This window comes from Bos javanicus, chromosome 2, assembly GCF_032452875.1.
Source record: "Bos javanicus breed banteng chromosome 2, ARS-OSU_banteng_1.0, whole genome shotgun sequence".
NCBI lineage: Eukaryota > Metazoa > Chordata > Mammalia > Artiodactyla > Bovidae > Bos > Bos javanicus.
In genome coordinates, this window is record NC_083869.1 from 91403139 (window position 1) to 91424431 (window position 21293).

At 38.4% G+C, this 21293-nt stretch overlaps 1 protein-coding gene across 6 annotated transcripts in view; it reads left to right on the forward strand.

The window, feature by feature from the left end:
- Window positions 1–3334: 3334 nt before the first annotated feature.
- NBEAL1 (neurobeachin like 1) overlaps window positions 3335–21293 on the forward strand; it is a 164009-nt gene continuing 146050 nt past the window's right edge. For 2 of the 6 annotated variants that reach the window (XM_061382104.1, XM_061382147.1), the window contains exons 1-2: window positions 3534–3774; window positions 4638–4920. In XM_061382104.1, the coding sequence (XP_061238088.1) occupies window positions 4870–4920 (51 nt within the window). In that variant the 5' untranslated portion in view covers window positions 3534–3774; window positions 4638–4869. The other 4 variants (XM_061382133.1, XM_061382139.1, XM_061382124.1 and 1 more) reach the window with 4 other exon arrangements.

The window sequence follows — 21293 nt, forward strand, 5'->3', positions numbered from 1 at the left end:
GAGAATCCCAAGTTACCAGAAGAGAAACCCTTAGCAGAATCCTCCATAGCAGTCCATACTGGGTTGGGGAAACTTGCCTGTAATTAACAAACCTCTGGAGGCTGAGTGGACAAGTCTGAGCATTAAAGGAGGTTCCAGCCATTGAGGCCCCAGCCTCCACTTTTATGAATTTTATTGCTAGGAGCTCAATGAGGTTGTCACAGTAAATACTGGAGAAAACTCTCATGTTGCTGGCAGAGGGAGGGTGAGAATAACCATTCTCAAATAACCAAAGGTCTGCCATCAGAGAAACTGTTTTACCAGAGCTGAAATTATTGGGGTTTTATCAGAGCCTAACTGATCTAGGGGATGTGAAATACCCAACTTTAGTACACTCTAGCCATCCTGTCCCTCTTAAGGGGCAGGGGAGTGACAAAGCACTTGTGAGGTACACAAGTCATAGACCTAAAAGACTGAGACCTAATCACAGGACTATAGAAAGCTTGCCCTCCTCTAATACAACACCATCATATTACTAAAGGTTTATTTATTGCAGTTCCTTTGCTCAGTATATCATGTCTGGCTATCATAAAATTACAGAGCATGTTGTTGTTCAGTTGCTCAGTCATGTCTTACTCTTCAGCCCCATGGACCGCAGCATGCCAGGCTTCCCTGTCCTTTACCATCTTCCGGAGTCTGCTCATATTAATGTCCACTGAGTTGGTGGTCCCATCCAACCATCTCATTACAGAGCATACTAAAAGGGAAAAAAAATCACAATTTGAAGAGACCAAGCAAGCAACAGAACCAGACTTACATATGGCAAGAATGTTGAGAATTATCATACAGAAAAATTTAAATGGTTATGATGAATATGCTAACAGCTGTAGGAAATAAACAGCATGCAAGAAGAGAAGGTCAATGTAAACAGAGATGGAAATTCTAAGAACAAAGAAATGCTCCAAATCAAAAACATTGTAATAGAAAAGAAGCAGCCTTTGATGAACTCATTATTAGACTGACACAGCTGAAAAAAGCATCTTTGAGCTTGAGATATGTCAGAAGAAACTTCCAAGATGGAAAAACAAAAAGGAAAAAAGACTGAAAAAAAATAGAATATTTAAGAACTGTGGGACAACTATAAAAGATATGTGTATAATGGGAATACTAGAAACAAATGAAAGAAAGGAACAGAAGTAATATTTGAAGCAATAAATATTGAGAAATTTCCCAAAGTAGTGACAGACAAGATTTGGGAATCTCAAAGGACACCAAGCAAGATAAGTGCCAAAGGCTATACCTAGGCATATCATATTCACAGTTAGAAAATCAAAGAAAAATCTTGAAAGAAGTCAGAGGGGGGGGGGGGAATCACTTTTCCTATAGAGGAACAGAGACAGAAACTTAAATCTGACTTATCTTCAGGAGTCATTCAAGCAAGTAGAGTGGAGTGAAATATTTAAAGTGCTGAGAGAAAACATGCACCTAGAATTCTGTACCCCATGAAATTACTCTTCAAAAGTGAAGGCGAAATAATTGGGGGTGGGGCACACAGCATGGCATGCAGGATTCTTAGTTCTCTGACCAGGGATAGAACAAGTGCCCCCAGCATTGGAACCGTGGAGTCCTAACCACCAGACTGATAGGGAATTTCCTGTAAAGACTTTCTTTGACAAAAAAAAAAAAAAAAAAATTGAGGGAAATGGTTGCTAGTAGATCTGTCTTGCAAGGAATAGTAAAAGAAGTTCTTCAGAGAGAAGGGAAACAGTGCATCAATAGATTATATACTTGGAAACGAAAGGAAGAGCATCAGAGAAAAAATAAGTGAAAGTGCTTATTTTTTATTTTTTTAGGCCACACTGTGTGGCTTGTGGGATCTTAGTTCCCTGACTAAGGATGTAACCTGTGCCCCCTGCATTGGAAGCACAGAGTCTTAACCACTAGACCCAGGGGAGTCCCAAATAAGTGAAAGTAAAATTAAAATTTGTATTTTTCTTGATAGTTCAAAATAATATGCTCAACAGTGTATGCTTATGTATACTAAAGAGCCTCTTGATGAGGGTGAAAGAGGAGAGTGAAAAACTGGCTTAAAACTCAACACTGAAAAAATTAAGATCATGGCATCTGGTCCTGTCCCTAGTGTTATTTGCTCAGTTGTGTCTGACTCTTTGTGACTCCATAGACTGTGGCCCTCCAGCTCCTCTGTCCATGGAATTCTCCAGGCAAGAATACTGGAGTGGGTTGCCATTTTCTTCTCCAGGGGATCTTCCCAACCCAGGGATTGAACCTGGATCTCCAGCATTGCAGGCAGATTTTTTACCATCTGAGCCACCAGGGAAGCCCCCACTTCATGGCAAATATAAGGGGAAAAAGTAGAAGCAGTGACAGATTTTATTTTCTTTACTGCAGATGGTGACTGCAGCCGCTGGTTGTTTTTTGGAAGGAAAGCTATGACAAACCTAGACAGCATATTAAAAAGCAAAGACATCACTTTGCCAACAAAGATCCATATAGTCAAATATATGGTTTTTCCAACAGTCATGTACAAATGTGAGAACTGGACCATAAAGAAGGCTGAGCATCAGAAGAATTGATGCTTTTAAATTGTGGTGTTAGAGAAGATTCTTGAGAGCCCCTTGGATAGCAAGGAGATCAACCCAGTCAATCCTAAAGGAAACCGGCCCTAATTACTCCTTGGAAGGGCTGATGCTGAAGCTGGAGGAAGCTCCAATACTTTCGTCAGCTGATGCGAAGAGCGGACCCATTAGAAAAGACCCTGATGCTGGGAAAGATCCAGGGCAGGAGGAGAAGGGGGCGACAGAGGGTGAGATGGATGGATGGTGTCACTGACTCAATGGACATGAGTTTGAGCAAACTCCAGGAGATGGTAAAGGACAGAAAACCTGGCAATGCTGCAGTGCATGGGGTCGCAAAGTCAGACACGACTCAGCGATTGAACAACAACAGCCACTACCAATCTCATGCGTCTTCCCCTCTCCTTAAACCCCTCCAAACCCCATCCCGCGCAAAGTTATCTACCTATCTCTAGTGAATGCTGCCGTTTTCCTTTTGTTTCTTTTCTTCTAAGAGCAATACCCTTTTTGAAGCCTTTAGTAGTTTTGCACTTGACACTCAGCGACAGCGAAAGTTTGACACGGGGTGGCACGAGGCTTTGGCACAAACACGATTAATGGAAAGGATTTTTGGGGGGTGTGGGAGCAGGTGTATGTTCTCACGACACACTGCCCTGACCAATCCCCTTTTTACAAACATAAATCAAAATGAAATCCCTTCAGTTATCACCGTAGGGTTCCCTGCCCTCAGATGACTCCCGGAAATGACGCCGACAGCCTTACGCTCCGTCTGCCAGTCGGCAGCAGCGGCGGGCCGTAGACGTAAGCACGTCTGTCCTCCAACGCGTCCAGCTCAGGGAAGTCTAGAGAGCTCCGCCGGGGACCGCCGCCGGGTCTTCAGGAGCCGGGTCGACTGAGGCTGCGCAGGTATGCAGGGGCGAGGCATCAGATAATCCCGCCCCTTCCAGCCTTTGCGGCCAATGAGCAGCTAGTGACCCGGGACGGGTAAAGCCTTAAAGGCCGGAATGATTAGCCGAAAGCGCAGTCCCGCCCCTGGCTCCTCCCAGCCCTCGCGCCCCGCCTAGACCCGTCACCGCCCCGCCTCCGTCTCCCGCCCGCCTGCCTAGCAGCGGGGTGACACGGGGCTTTGGCTTGAGAAGGGGGCGAGGGAAGCGAGTTAGACGTCGGCTTGGCGGCAGCGGCGGCGGCACAACCCCCCAATGTGAGCGCGGTGTTGGGTAGCGGGTCATAGGGAAACGAGGGCCGCGTGGCAGAAATGGGAGGGCCCCGGGTGCTTGGTGGCGAACGCGCTCTAGAGTGAGGGGCTGCCGAGAGGGGGCGAGGTTGACCGGGGCGTGTCCCTGTGCTGTCGGGAGGGCGTGGATAGCGGCTCGGGGGACGCCCTGCTCTTCTTGTCTCCTTTCCAAAGCTTCTCTTGGCAGCTTGGCACAAATTAAGTTTGCCTCCCTTTCGGTTGGCTGGGCAGCGAGGTGGAAATTTAAAGATCCCCAAAACACTTGGAGGCTTTCCCAGGGTGTTTTCCTTGCTGGTGCGTTTGTGCTCCTTTCTTCTTGCTGGATGGAGAGGTAGAGAGGCTAGGTGGGCTGGTCGACCTTTGCTGTCTGAGGATTGTTCAAACAAACCAGGAATTCTTCACCCTCCTCCCCACACCCTGCCCTGCAAAACAACAGCAAACATTCCCAACAAGTTTTAAGAAGCCGACTGTAAAATTCTGAGGGATTCTATGTCTGCAATGGGTCTGTAGTAAGTTGTGCTCTTTCTTAAGTTTACAGAAAGTCTATGAGTGGCATTTTTGCTGCTTATTATCATTGGACAATTTTTTTTTGTTATAAGTACTCATCTTTGAGTTCTGTCCAAGGGGATTCTGACTTTATGTTGATATGAAATATTGCATTAGTTGTGATGTTTTCCTGAAACGAGTTTCTGTGAAATTCAGTCAGTTGTTAAAGCTTAGCCAGTTGTTCGTGGATGTGAGGTAGATAAATTTCTAGTTCAGATAAACCTGCAGTTACTATTATAGCCTCTTTTTAAAACAAATCCTTGGCATGTTTTTCTCTTTCACAGATTTTTATAATTATCCAACGACCACTGATGAAGATAGGTTGGAGTAACTGCTGAAACTGAATTTTGTTGACCAGAAGGCAGTCCATTTGTTCCACTTCTTTTTGTTTTCCTTACTGCTTTGAGCTTTACTGTAACGGCTGAAAAACTTGGAAAATAAAATGAACACTCTATGGTCTTGAACTTTTTTTTTTTTTTTTGGAGGAAAAATTAAAGTGCCAGAGTGAAAGCCAGAATGGCATCTAGAGAGAGACTCTTTGAACTTTGGATGCTTTATTGTTCAAAGGTAACTGCTTTCTTTTTTTATTTCTAATTTTAAAATACTTATAAAATTTTGTGACTTGCCTTATCAGCAATTTATTTAATTGATAATGGCATATTTATTCCCAGTATTGACTTTAAGAACACGAACTTTTCTTTTTTCCGCTTCATCAGATTTGAACACAAACACAGTATTGGCATGCTATTGAAAACTGTAGGGTGTGGTTTTAATTTGACTTCAGTGATCCTAATTTACTTATGTAAATTTAAGTAAACTTAAGTAAAATTATGACCTTTGAGAAAAGTAAAATATTTGTACTTTTGTTTGTGCTAGTTTTTCCTCCCACACTTCGGAGTAAAAATAGAGATATTTTTATGAGAAGAGAATTAAGCATTTTTCTCATAATTAACCTCTTAAAAGGTTATTATATAAAAAGGCTATTGATTTGAAGTGGTTACTGTAAGCTTGCCCTGATGTTGGCACCATTGTCTCCCTTGATCCTCACAATAATTTTGGGAAATGTGTATTGTAATTACCCACTGCGCCCCCCCCCCCACTTTTTTTTTTTTTATTAATGAGAACTGATGCAGAATTTAAAGAGGTTAGTGAGAAGCAGCCCCTTCTGCTTCTGAATATAGCTGGTAAGTCAGCACTGCCGATTCAAGTCTGTGCTCTTATCTATTATGACTCCTCACTATTTTTACTTTAGTTGCTCAAAAATTATTTTTTCTCTCTTCATCTTTATGTGAAGTTTTACATGTTAGTTTTGATTGCATGTTATTAGAGGAGAAGGGTACTGCTTTAAAACATGTTTTTCAAGTGAGGAGCTACATTACTACTTTGAAGATATTGGCATGTGTTAGAGTAACATCTCTAATTCATTACTTAAATTACTTTAGGTCTCTGTGAAGGTCTCAGCTTCTGTTTCTGCATAATCCCTTAGGGCTCCCTTTCAATACTTTGAGCTCTTTAAAGAACAAGTTATTCTTTAACAGATGATCTCAATTATCTTAATATTAAATATTAGAGCTCACTCTGGAATTTTCTGTGACTTCCTGGTTTGGTATTTCTTACTGAAGGACATATACTTGAAATATTTAATATGGATTTTTGAAATAGTTTTTAGTCTTGTGTAATTTAATGCCAGAAATGAATTTTTAAAAATAGGCCACTCTTCCAATAAAAAAGGAATCCAATTCATTACTTTTGAAAATAGTCACTAACACATGTCAGCCGAAAGTTAAAATGTGTTTTACATTTTGGTATGTGTGCCCAGTAGTTTGAAAATGACTCCTTTAAAAATCCATCAAACTTAATAGGTTTTACACTTTAAGAATGACAAAAAAGTAAATGGAGTTACACTGTCTTACTAATTAGTCATGTTGTTTCTAGGTCGAGTTCATGTTTTATTCAAGGGACACTGTGCTTATTGAAAAGATAGTGCAATTTTGTTGACATACGCAGAATTTTGTTTTTAATGACTTAACATAAATGTGAATCCTTACTATATTATGAGAATGTTTGAGTAAATATTGAAGCCCCTTCGTGGTCAAATTTTGAAACTTATGCTTGGGCTGGAAGATCAATCCCATTTTTATATTTAAGATTTAAATCACTTGTGCTCTTAATAAGATTATGATTTTTTTAGCTGTTTTCATAAATCATTATTTAAAGTAATGATTTTATGTTTCAACAATTCATGAATAAGCTCTTATAAGCCAGACAACAACTGTCTTTTCGTTCAACACCTTGAATTCAAGTAGCTTCCAAATATGCATCATAGATTTAAGCCTTTTGCTTGCTAGTGAGGATGATTCCCTAATACCCAGTTCTTTGTGGTACTATCTTCTAGCCTTACCGCTCTCACTCTAGCACACAGCCCTTCAAACCACCTGGCTTTCTCTTTTTCTCTTGACTAACATTTAAGACTTTCTTTTTACACCTTTGATGGGTTTTCTGACTGCTTCAGGACTGCTCAGATCTTCTTTTAACTTGGCTTGGACTTAGACCCCTTTTTGGGCTTGCAGTTGTGGTGTCTAGTTTTGGCTCTGCTGCTTTGTTTTGCGACCTTGCTCAGGACTTATCTCTTTGGGTTCAGTTCTCTTATTTGTCAAGTAGTACTGTGTATACAAGGAGAATTCTTGTCTAACTCACTGTATGATTTTCAAATGATTTTCATTTGTTTTGACCTCTGGGACAAGGAGCTTTTTTAAATCCCTTTTCTGTGGATTATCATGTGATACTTTGTAGTTCATCTTTCTTTTTTAAACTTTTATTATGGGAAATTTCAAACCAGCACAAATAGAGAGGATACTGTAGTGAACACTTTGGTATCTGTTACTATGCTTCAATAACTATCAGTTCATATTCAATGATGTTTCAGCTATAACCCTTCCCTAACCCTTCTCCCCACCCCTGAATTATTTTAAAGGAAATCTTAGACAACGTATCTGATCCATCAATTTTTCTTAAATTTTTTAATTGAAGGACAATTGCTTTACTGAATTTTGTGGTTTTCTGTCATACATCAACAAGAATCAGCCATGGGTACACCTATGTCCCCTCCACCCCCAGCCTCCTTCTCTTCTCCCTTCCCATCCCACCCACCCTTCAGCCTGTCACAGAGCCCCTGTTTGAGGTCCCTGAGCAAATTCCTATTGGCTATCTCTTTTACATATGGTATTGTAAATTTCCATGTTACTCTCTCCATACATCTCCCCTTGATCCGTAAATATTTAAAAATATATCTGTAAAGTAAGAACTCCTCTTAAAAACATAATCTCAATATAATTCTTTAAATTATCAAATATCTGGTCAGTTTTCAAACTTTCCTAAGCTTCATAAGTGTTATTTCCCTACTGTTTGACATAGTATTTAAACAAAACATACTTGTATTTTGCTGAAAATTTATCTGTGAAGTCTTAATCTGTAGGTTCCCCCTCACCACACTTTTTATCCCTACTATTTGTTTGTTGAAGAAACCAGGTTTTGACATTAAAATTTCCTCAGTTGGGTTTTGCACATTGAATTCCCTTGAGTTTAATTGTTGGGCTTCCTTTGTGGCTCAGCTGGTAAAGAATCCGCCTGCAATGTGGGAGACCTAGGTTCAGTCCCTGGTTTGGGAAGATCCCCTGGAGAAGGGAATGGCTACCCACTCCAGTATTCTGGCCTGGAGAATTCCATGGACTGTACAGTCCATGGGGTTGCAAAGAGGCGGACAAAACTGAACAACTTTCACTTAATTGTTACATCTGCTGGTGTTTGCGCACTGGCAGATCAGGAGGCTTCGTTGATTCACATTTTTTTTGGTGTGGGGAGGCTAGTATAATTCATGAGTATCTTGGCTATCAGTGACTTTTGCCTATACACATTAATTATTTCAGTAGGAGTGTGAAAAACTATGATATCCCAATTTTATCTTTTATTTATTAGTAGAACATATATAGAAAAATGTCTCCTCATCAATTATTTGATGACAGGTCCTTAAAGGGAAGTCAGGCAGAATAAATGTTTGATTCTTTCTCTTTGTTTTCAGAATAATGCCTTGATTACTAGCATCCTCCCAAGGTGACCAGTTAATTTTCTTAACTATCAAGTTCATCTTAATGAGTAAAATTTAAACACTGTCTTCTGTTTTGCTGCCCTAGTTGGTATTCCATTCATATTAAACACTGTACACATACCTGACTAAAGAAGACTTTGAAGATTTATGAAGGTCTGCTTCAGGGCAGTATGTATGGTTAAGACATCTTCCCTGTTTGCCACACTGCAAACCTTGGCACAGATATTCCATGGTGTATTTGCAGTAAATGAATATTAAGATGCTGTCATACTGTTCTGTCTAAAGTGATGTATTAAAGGTTGCCATTGAGCATTATCTCCAGGCCAGAATACTTGAGTGGGTAGCCTTTCCCTTCTCCAGGGTATCTTCCCAACTCAGGGATCAAACCCAGGTCTCCTGCATTGTATGTGGATTCTTTAACAGCTGAGCCACAAGGGAAACCCAACAATACCTGAGTGGGTAGCCTATCCCTTCTCCAGGGGATGGTTCCGACGCAGGAATTGAACCAGGGTCTCCTGCATTGGCAGGTGGATTCTTTATCAATTGAGCTATTAGGGAAGCCCCAAAAGAACCTCATGAAAGTTTTATAGATGTTTAAATAGGACTTTTATCAGAAAGAACCATTGGGTAAATACTGCTTGGTCAAAGGAATACTAAAGAGATGTATAAAGATGTCTTCTTCCCATTAGTCTAGATTCAGTTGCAAGCCTAAATCCTAGTATTAAAGTTTTTAAAGTAGAATTAAGATAAATCCAGTGTTTGCCAGGTGGGTCTCACATATTAAACTCAATATTTCAGAAAAATTTGGCTAAAACACTTTGTAATTTGTTTTTTTTTTAACCAAAGTTTTCAGGTCTAACTTTTCACTTTCTCTTTCTAGGAATAGGATTTGATTGTTAAAAACATGCATCTTCCTTGCAGGTTATTTATTAACCTCATGTAGTTGTTTTTATATAATCGAGGCAGAATGATTTCTGATTACCCGACATGCCTGTTCTGTATAGAATCTTGCCCCAGTGTATAAGACTAGTAATTCAGTTATGTAGTCTGAACTTTTCTTGTCTCCAAACAGGCATCCCCACCCAGGGTCAAGGATTTCATCAACAATGCATTTCATATAGCTCTTGTAAGTTAAACATTAACTTGGAAACAGGTTTACTCTTGTTTCTGGATTTTAGTTGAGTGGTTAAGTACTTCTTGTCTGAGCATATTTTTCTGAAGTGTAGAAAGCAGCTTTATTTTTTAATATCTAAAGATTTTAGTTTATTTTATCTGTGTTAGGCACCCTCTTATTCCCTGTATCTTTTGACATTATTTCTTTCCTTAATGTGCTTATGGTAAGAGAGATGGTGCTGAGAACAATTTTGGTGTGTACATTATCATGCAACTTTTTGGAATTCATACATTGGGGAACAAGCATGTATGTATCCCTGTCACAACTGTTCCCCTTAGAGGGCCTAAGGATATATTTCTGTTCAACGTTTATTCTTTTGGAAGTCCTTCAGTTGGTCACCAAGTATGCAGAAGAGAAACTGAGTTCTCAGATTCTTTGATAAAGTTGGTTTTGGTCTATGTAGTGGAAAGTATCAACTGTATTAACTCAGTAAAAAGATACAAAGTGAGTAAAAAACATACGTTGAAAAGTGGCAATGTGAGTTGAAATTTCATGGTTCATTTTTGTCACTGGCCTTTTTTTTTTTTCCCCGAGATTCAATTTACACTGAAAAATTCTGTGAAACTTCAGAATTAGAGCCAAGATTTAGTCCCAGTTCTCTTTCTGATTTTAAGGACCCAGATCAGGTTATGTAATTTCTTTATGTTTCAGTTTTTTCGTCTGTCAAATGGAAAATAAAGCTATTGTGCATATCTTCCGAAGTTGTTGAGAACAAAACAAATTGACTGTATTTAAATGCATTTTAAGGGTAAGAAATATAAAATATCATCTTTATTAGTATTTAAAGAACACATATATGATCATGTGAGTATGTGTATCAAGATTACTTCCATTTTGTCTTTATATTGTATAATGATAGTGGGAAATATTCTCTTGTTTTAACCAGTAGTGATGAATGTGCTCATGAATGTCTAAATTTTTAATCTGTATTTATATTTGCTTTCAAGCTTATTGCTTAATTATCCTAATAATGCTTCAGGATTTTTTTTTTCTTTTTTTTTTTACTCTAAACCAAGTTTGTTTTGGATCTTGGTGATGCTCCATTTCCTGCTGTTGCTCTTTGTCCTGCTAAATCTGGAATATGACTGAAATAGATAGTTTTGCAGTGAGCTCAGAGTAAACTTCCTTTTCAGAATAAAAGTTTTGCTTCATAAGGAAGGTAGAATTTAGAGGTATTTTATTTAGATAAAAAGGCAAATACCTCTTTTGATACATAGTTTTTGGAAAAAACAGATGAATGAATACTCTTCTAAATCAGAAAATTATAATTTATTTTTACAGGTTTAGTTATAATCATAAGTGAAGCTTTTGGCAGGATGTACCATATACATCAACCCTTATAATTTAGCTCATTTTTAATAAGTCTCTGGTATGTGCAAAATGTAGATAGAAATAGCTCTTAATTTTCTATGGCTTAATAAATGACTTTGTATATAAGGAAAGTGTTGTTGTTTGAGGCAAAACAAAATCATCAACTTAGTAGTATTGGTTATCAATTGCATGTTTATTTTAGGAAGTTAGATGTGAAAGAAAGTAAGAAATGAGTACTTTTTGTTAATAGAGTTGCCCTTAGGAAAGGAATATTACTAGTTTTGTAGTTTGACTTGTGAACTTACACACTACACTAAAAAGTTGTTAAGATGCATGAAAATTTATTCTTTTCTTTTGAATACCATAATTTAAGTTTCCCTGGTAGAAGGTTGAATTGATAGCCTGTCAATGTGTACATGTGGAGGAAGAGGGAAAAGAAAGAGCCTAAAATAATTTTCAGGTTTTACAAACTTAGTACTTGGTCATCCCATTCAGCAAGTTGACTAGGTTTTCAGGTGAATATGTGAATTTGCAGTGCCTGAGGGATGTCTAAGTAGAGAAACACCCCCACAAAATGGAGTTTAGAAGGTGATCTATGCTGGAAATAAAGATCTGAGAGTTGTCACAGTGGCAGTTATTGAAGAGTTACTTGAGAGTAAGAAGAAAAGAGGATCAGAGTCAGGGAGTCCTGATGAACATTATCATTTAAGAGGAGGATAGAGGAAGAAAAGTTAGGAGTTGGAATGGGAGGAGAACCAGGAATGAGTGGTTGCCTCTGAAAGTAGAGTAGTCAGTAGTATCCAATTCCACATAGCTTTGAAGTAAAGCATTATGGAGCATGTATTGGATTCCACAGTTAAGAGATTATTGGTGGCTTTAGCAAAGCAGTTCTAAAAAGAATGGAGAAAAAAGATGTTAAAAATACAAGTCCCTATTTTAAGTTGAATTCAACAGAATTAAAATTATGACAGACTGCCATTAAAGTTGTAAATGTTTACTCTTGATTTTTGTACTCTTCTACCTTTCAAACTTATTCTTAACTACATCTAAGGAATATCAGCATTTGCTTTGAATTTATGTATTTTGACTTATGTATTTTATGTAATTACTTACGTAATTTATGTGTTTTACCAGATTTAGACTGGTAAAATTACTCTTTGGTTGAACCAAAGCATTAACTGGTCCATGCATTTCACAGAGAAGTCATTCAAGCATTTCAAAACAGTTTGCCTCTTTAAAAAAAATAAGTGGTTTTGTTTGATGCATTTAATTTAACTACTACATAATTTTTCCTGATAATAAACATTAGAATAGTAGGAAAGATATGTACTGTTTCAGCTTATGCTGTCACTGTGAGGTGAGTTTATACTTTTTTACTGAATAATTTTGACTTAGAATTTTTCTCAAAATATAAATTTAATTTTAAAATATAAAATTTCATTTTTCTAATAAATGAACTTCATTTGAAGGATAAAAATATATAGACTTTCTAATTTTGGTTATGCTCTAAGAAGAGTAGTAAAGATGTTTTACTGAGTTTTAAAATTTTTTAAGAAAAATTTAGTAAAATGCAGATATGCAAAAAGTAAAAATTTCATTATTCAGAAATTTTTAGAGTACTTTTATGCATGTGATTGAAATCTATGTAAATTAGTTAGATTTGCTACTACAAAACATTAAGATACTAAATTTGAAAAACTTCTATCTGATGTGAAATTTGAACATTGTTTTAAGCTTCTAAGCCCCATTTAAAAAGTGTCAAAGTTATATTTATTTAATGCCTATGTAGCGATATCCTTTTCCTTTCTAAAGAATTTATTTTAGTCCAATTTAGCTAGTTTTATTGGATGCCTGGGACTTCCCTGTAGCTCAAACAGTAAAAAATCTGCCTGCAGTGCAGGGGACCCGGTTTGATCCCTGGGTAAGGAAGATCCTCTGGAGAAGGGAATGGCAGTCCTCTTCAGTACTTTTGCCTGGAGAATCCTATGGACAGAGAAGCCTAACAGGCAATAGTGTGTGGGATCACAAAGAGTCAGACATGGCTAAGTGACTAACACACACACAGTTATTTACTGTCATTTTATTTCTTGAATTTTATATTTTTCCTGTTTTTAGAAATTTGGTCATTTAAAAAAAGTAAATTATTTTTTTAGAGCAGTTTCAGGTTCACAGCAAATTGAACAGGAAGTTCCTATGTATCCCTTGTACATATATGTACAACCTTCCCTGTTATTGACATCCCACACCATAGTGGTAAATGACCACTTGACTGACTCCTGAAAACACTTGAATCAGGAATGTTTTTACCTGTTCACTCTGTGTGAAACTCCAAGAAGAACACAAAAAGTTAACAGGACATACCTAATATTCCAGCATTTAAGAGGTTGGTCTTTACAAGCTCTGCTAATATTAAATGATAATTTTCTATACTCTATTGATCAAATGTAGCATTTCATTAACCCTGCGTGTGGGTAGCTCAGTGGTAAAGAATCTGCCTGCCAATGTAAGAGACACTGGTTCGATCCTGGATTGGAAAGATCCGCTGGAGGAGGAAATGGAAACCTACTTCAATATTCTTGCCTGGAAAATTCCACGACAGAGAAACTGGTGGGCAATAGTTCATGGGGTTGCAAAGAGTTGGACATGACTGAGCATGCACACACAAATGAATAGTTACTTAAAATCTAAGAAATATCTAAAGTAAAAATTTACATCTTTCTCACTCGGGGTAAAGAGATGGGAATACTAGACCACCTGACCTGCCTCTTGAGAAATCTGTATGCAGGTCAGGATGCAACAGTTAGAACTGGACATGGAACAACAGACTGGTTTCAAATCTGTAAAGGAGTACGTCAAGGCTGTATATTATCACCCAACTTAATTAACTTATATGCAGCGTACATCATGAGAAATGCTGAGCTGGATGAAGCACAAGCTGGAATCAAGATTGCCAGGAGAAATATCAATAAACTCAGATATGCAGATGACACCGCCCTTATGGCAGAAAGTGAAGAGGAACTAAAGAGCCTCTTGATGAACATGAAAGAAGAGAGTGAAAAAGTTGGCTTAAAGCTCAACATTCAGAAAACAAAGATCATGGCATCTGGTCCCATCTCTTCATGTCAGATAGATGGGGAAACAGTGGAAACAGTGTCAGACTTTATTTTTGGGGGCTCTGAAATCACTGCAGGTGGTGATTGCAGCCATGCAATTAAAAGATGCTTACTCCTTGGAAGGAAAGTTATGACCAACCTAGATAGCATATTGAAAAGCAGAGACATTACTTTGCCAACAAAGGACCATCTAGTCAAGGCTATGGTTTTTCCAGTGGTCATGTATGGATGTGACAGTTGGACTGTGAACAAAGCTGAGTGCCAAAGAATTGATGCTTTTGAACTGTGGTGTTGGAGAAGACTTTTGAGAGTCCTTTGGACTGTAAGGAGATCCAGCCAGTCCATCCTAAAGGAGATCAGTCCTGGGTGTTCTTTGGAGGGACTGATGCTGAAGCTGAAAGTCCAATACTGTGGCCACCTCATGCGAAGTGTTGACTCATTGGAAAAGACCCTGATGCTGGGAGGTATTGGGGGCAGGAGAAGGGGACGACAGAGGATGAGATGGCTGGATGGCATCACTGACTCGATGGACATGAGTTTGAGTGAACTCCGGGAGTTGATGATAGACCGGGAGGCCTGGCGTGCTGCGATTCATGGTGTCGCAAAGAGTCCGACACGTCTGAGCAACTGAACTGAGGGGTTGGTATATTCTAGCTTATTTTTTATGCACAGGCCTCTTTTAGAATATAGCTTCTTTTGTTTGTGCTAAAATGGCTTCACACGACTGAGCAACTGAACTGAAAATCACTGCAAATGGTGACTGCAGCCGTGAAATAAAAAGACGCTTACACCTTGGAAGAAAAGTTATAACCAACCTAGACAGAATATTAAAAAACAGAGATGTTACTTTGCCAACAAAGGTCTGTCTAGTCAAAGCTATGGTTTTTCCAGTAGTCATGTATGCATATGAGAGTTGGAGTATAAAAAAAGCTGAGTGCCAAAGAATTGATGCTTTTGAACTGTGGTGTTGCAGAAGACTGTTGAGAGTCCCTTGGACAGCAAGGAAATCCAACCAGTCCATCCTAAAAGAAATCAGTCCTGAATATTCATTGGAAGGACTGATGCTGAAGCTGAAGCTCTAGTACTTTGGCCACTTGATGCAAAGAACTGACTCATTTGAAAACACTCTGATGCTGGGAAAGATTGAGGGCGGGAGGAGAAGGGGATGACAGAGAATGAGATGGTTGGATGGCATCATCAACTCAGTGAACATGAGTTTGAGTAAACTCCGGGAATTGATGATGGACAGGGATGCCTGGCGTGCTGCAGTCTATGGGGTTGCAAAGAGTCCGACACATCTGAGCAACTGAACTGAGGGGTTGGTATATTCTAGCTTATTTTTATGCACAGGCCTCTTTTAGAATATAGCTTCTTTTGTTTGTGGTAAAATGGCTTCCAAATCTTTCCTGGATGTAACTGGCTTTTTATCAGAATTTCCATCAAAATTTTGTATCTTTCATCTGTTTGATTGACTGTGACTTCATCTGAAGTCATGCTTTTCCAGTTGGAGTCAGTTTTCCTCTTAGATTGTAGATTGTGAGATCTAAGGAAGATGAATGAAGTCATCAGTGATCGCTTAGTTGAAGAGGTAGTATTTGATCAAGGTTTGATATTGAAACTGCTAGTGAAGTTTGCTCAGTTGTGTCCAACTCTGTATGACCCCATGGACTATACAGTCCATGGAATTCTCCAGGCCAGAATACTAGAGTGGGTAGCCTTTCCCTTCTCCAGGGAATCTTCCCAACCCAGGGACTGAACCCAGGTCTCCCACATTGCAGGCAGCTGATTCTTTACCAGCTGAGCCACAAGGGAAGCCCTAGAATACTAGAGTGGGTAGCCTATCTCTTCTCCGGCAGATCTTCTTGACCCGGGAATTAAACCAGGATCTCCTGCTTTGGGGGCGGATTCTTTACCAACTGAGCTATGAGGGAAGCCCTAGTATTTTAATAATCACAGAGGATATTCCAGACACACAAGGCATGACCAAAAGTACAAAGGAAAAGTGATCTTAATATAGATTTGCATCATTAATGTCATGTTGTACCCTGCTGCTCTGTTTTTGTGCATATCTCTACTGAATAGCTCCATTTTGCTACCTAATTTAGTATAATTTTTTGAAGATATTTTGAACAGCAGTTAATCTCAACATCAGCAGCAGTTGATGTTGGAGTATCAACCATGCACATACATCTAGTGAAAGAAGATCAGCGTGAACACCTGTGACTAGGGTTGCACAGGCTATGACAATTATGTCATAACAGCAGCCTTCCTGAGAGCAACTGTAAGATGCATTTTGATTTCAAAGATGCCAAAGTATAAAAAATTATGTTTTAGAATCAGAGAAATATAGTATACAAGTGACCTAGCACTTTTAAAAATGAATGTCTAGAAATAGAAAAGAAGATCCCAATATTGATAAAGACCAATAAAAAGGATATGAGTTTAGATAGCTGAAGAGAATTAGAGAGTTGGAATGAAGATCACAAGAATTCTTTTAGAATATATCCTAGAAAGTCAAGGAGTTGGAAAATATGGAAGACTGAATAATAATATGAGAAGATTTGACACATATTTAATTGGTCTCAAAAGAAGAGTAAAGAAAGCATGAAATGAATGTTAGTATTTGAAGAGATTGCAGGTGAGAGCTTTCCAGGATTGATGAAAGTCTAGTGAAACCCACAGAGAACGATTGAAGCAAATTCCATACCAATATACATCATAGTGAAACCCTAGTGGTTCTGCAGAAAACCAAAGCAAAAGAAAGAAAGCTTAAAAGCTACCAGAGGAAAAAAGAACTGTCTTCAAAGGGATTACAAGTTAACACCTGATTTTTCAATAATAATGATTGTGAGGAGAGGACAATGGATTGATATCTTTAAAGGAAAGACTAATGTAGAATTTCCAACCAAGTGACGTTTCTTCAAAGAGGAAAGTGAAATAAAGCCATTTTCAGCAAAACAAAAACAGTTCAATTCATCAAGAAAATATAACAATTCTTGGTACTATTGTTGTTTAGTTGCTAAGTCGTATTGGACTCTTTTGGGACCCCATGGACTGTAGCCTGCCTGGCTCATCTGTCCATAGGGTTTCCCAGGCAAGAATACTGAAAAGTGAAAAAGTGGAAGTGTTAAGTCCCTCAGTTGTGTCTGACTCTTTGCGACCCCATGGACTATAACCCACCAGGATCCTCTGTCCACAGGATTCTCTGGGCAAGAATACTGGAGTGGGTTGCCATTCCCTCCTCCAGGGGATTTTCCTACCCAGGGATTGAACCTGGGTCTCCCACATTGCAGGCAAATTCTTTGTGTTTTTTAAAATTTATTGATTTTTTAATTGAAGGATAATTGCTTTACAGAATTTTGTTTTCTGTCAAACCTCAACATAAATCAGCCATAGGTATACATACATATATCCCCTCCCTTTTGAACCTCTCTCCCATCTCCCTCCCATCCCACCCCTCTAGGTTGATACAGAGCCCCTATTTGAGTTTCCTGAGCCATATAGCAAATTCCTGTTGGCTATCTATTTTACATATGGTAATGTAAGTTTCCATGTTACTCTTTCCATACATCTCACCCTCTCCTCCCCTCTCCCCATGTCCACAAGTCTATGTTTGTTTCTCCATTGCTGCACTGTAAATAAATTCGTCAGTACCATTTTTCTAGAAAACATATGTATGCATTAGGCGGGCTGAATCTTTACTGTCTAAGCCACCAGGGAAGCAAGAATACTAGAGTGGGTTGCCATTTCCTTCTCCAGGACATCTTCTTGACCCAGGGATTGAACCTGCATGTCTTGCATCTCCCGCATTGCAGGTGGATTCTTTTCCGCTGAGCCACCAGGGAAGCACAGGAAACTGCAACAATTTTAAATTCATGTGCACCTCATAACATAGTCTCTAAAACAAGCATTGACAGCACTAGAGAGGAATAAACATATGACAGTCATGATAGGTTTTTTTTAACTTAACATAGGTTAGTAGTTTTTAAAAACATATTTTTCTCAATAATTGATAGAATGAACAGACCAGAAAAAAAAAATCAGTGAAGATACTGAAGACTTAAACAATGTATGTTTTATGTTAGTTGCTCAGTCTTGTCCAACTTTTTGGGATCCCATGGACTGTAGCCCACCTGGCTCCTCTGTGGAATTCTGGCAAGAATACTGAGGTGGGTTGCCATTTCCTTCTCCAGGGGATCTTCCCGACCCAGGGATTGATCCTTGGTCTCCCGCATTACAGGCAGATTCTTTACTGTCTGATCTACCAGGGATTGAAACAGTAGAGTTGACAAATTAAAAGGGACTTACGTAGAACATTATACCCATACATTCCTTTCAAGTACACATATTTACAAAAATGATGATATGACAGAACTTAAAGCAAGTTTCATCAAATTTCAGATTATTGAAATAATAGAATATGTTTTCTAATGAGAATGTAGTTAAGGGAGAAATGCATCTAAGGAACAAATTGCAAAAGTATTTTTTAAAAAGTCATACAGTTTAAAACAAAGGTTTGATTAAAGAATAAGAAATAAAGGAAAATTGGAATTTTTGTGGGGGAGAACTGAATGATAAAATTACACATTTAGATCCTTTTGGGAAGTACCTACAGCATTACCTGGGAAAATTTGTGGCTATAAATGTGTTAGAGAAAAAAGCTAAAATGAAATGAACTAGTCATTTGTGGTAGCCAAGCCTTCAAGATCCCACCTTGTCATATGCATGCCCTTTTACAGTCCTCCTACATTGTATTGGTTTGTCTATGATGTGTAGAATTTTTTGTTGTTGTTAATTTATTTATTTTTTAATTGAAGGATAATTGCTTTACAGAAGTGTGTTGTTTTCTGTCAAACATCAGCATGAATCAGCCATAGGTATACATATGTCCCCTCCCTCTCGAACCTCCCTCACATCTCTGTCCCATCCCACCCCTCGTCATTGTTACAGAGCCCCTGTTTCAGTTCCGAGTGATACAGCAAATTCCCATTGGCTGTCTACTTTATATATGGTAGTGTAAGTTTCCATGTTACTCTATCCCAATGCGTAGAATTTGGCAAAAGTGATGGTATATCGTTTCTGAAATTAGAAAAGACACTGTTTTTTCTACTGTTTCCATCTCAGTTGCTCTCTTTTTCCCTGTATCATTTGCTCTCTGGGAAACAAGCTGCTGTGTTATAAGTAGCCCTGTGTAGAACCCTATGTGAACAACCGAAACCTGGCCAACCACCACCTGAGTGAAGTTGAAAGTAGCTTCTCCAGCCAGTCAGTCTTTGGTGTGATTGCACTCTGGTTTCTATCTTCATCACAGGTTTGGGAGAAATGCTGAGCCAGAACCACCCAGCTAAGCTGTTTTTCAATTCTTGGCCCTAAAAATCTGAGATAATACTTGTTGTTCAAGCTCCTAAATTTAATTTGTTATGCAGGAATACATTAATATTATAGATAAATTTTCCATTTCAAGAAGACAATGAAAGAATAAAATAAGCCCAAAGTAGAGTGAAGGAAATTATAAGGTGTTTTTTTTTTTAATGTAAAATTATGAACTTTATTATGTTTATTTTTCAGTTTTTCAGGGAGGTGTGCATAAGTAAGAAGATCAACAAACATTAAGGAATGATTAACTTTAATAAAAAATTATCCATTATTTAACACCTTGGCATGAGTAGCATAAACACAATCTGTATCTGGATATAATTTTAATTAAGAATCTGGAAGTGAGATCGGAGAAGGCAATGGCACCCCACTCCAGTATTCTTGCCTGGAAAATCCCATGGACGGAGGAGCCTTGTGGGCTTCAGTCCATGGGGTCGCTAAGAGTCGGACATGACTAAGCGACTTCACTTTCACTTTTCACTTTCATGCATTGGAGAAGGAAATGGCAACCCACTCCAGTGTTCTTGCCTGGAGAATCCCAGGAACAGCAGAGCCTGGTGGGCTGCCGTCAATGGGGTCGCACAGAGTCGGACACGACTGAAGCGACTTAGCAGCAGCAGCAGCAAGTGAGATTGAAAGTAAATCAATAATAGCTCTTCATTCTGCAAATCTTTCTAGTCAGTAGTCCTGGTGATATCATAGGGGAATTATAAGGTTTATTATAGAAATTACTCATAATAAAATACTGAATCTAGGAAAAGATAATCAGTAGTTCCAACATCACAGAAGAGATAACTAGATATATATCTTCTGAAGGACATATATAACATACCTGTGTTGTATTTTTTGCCAGAAAACCCCTAAATCTGACAATCTCTAGATTTACTACTTCACAGAAAATACAGAGGACTGAGAAACATGTTAAATGACAGTCAGCAAAATCTCTAATGTGAGAAATATTAAATCACAAATGGCATAGTGTCTTCAGCAAATAAATTAGAGAAAAAAGAAATGTAATAGAAACCCATAGGTTTAAAAAGACTTAAAACATATACCAACAAATTGCAATATATGGACTTTCTTTGGGTCCTGACTTTATCAGACAGTTAAGAAAGGCATTTCTGAGCAAGTCAGGAAAATCTGAACATCAATGGGTGTTAAAGGGCTATTAATTTTTTCAGATTGATAGTATTGTCATATTTTAAAAGATGTATTTTATGGTTATGTATTGAAGTATTTGTGGTTGAAATATGATGTCTGGATTTGCTTAAAAGTAATTCATTAGAGGACGGGAATATAGGTGAAATATATGTGTGTATCTAAAAGTTTATAAAACTTAAAAGAATATATGTGTGTGCTTGTGCTCAGTCATGTCCGACTCTTTGCACCCCATGGACTATAACCTGCCAGGCTTCTCTGTTGATGGGATTTTCCAAGCAAGAATACTGGAGTTGGATGCCATATCCTTCTCCAGGGGACTTTCCTCATCCAGGGATTGAACCCATGTCTCCTTCATTGTTCGTGGATTCTTTAACCACTGAGCCATCAGGGCTTGAAAGAATATTAAAACCCAACTGTTGTTATGTGGAGAAAGGAAGGTGTTCCCTCTATTCTTACCTGTAACCCTATCCCATAAGAACTTGGTGAAAGTATAATAATACTTTCATAATCCTATTACTACTAAAGCTTCCCAGCAGTGGAGTGGATGTTATGAAAAAGTAAAAATTTCTCATGCTTGAATGTAATTTAAGTCATCACATTCAGCTAGTGGTCACTGCATTGGACAGTACCTCTCTAAGTGTTTAGATGTCATCCTCTGGTAATGAGGAGCCTTTGAATGTATTTGAGCAGAAGAGAAGAT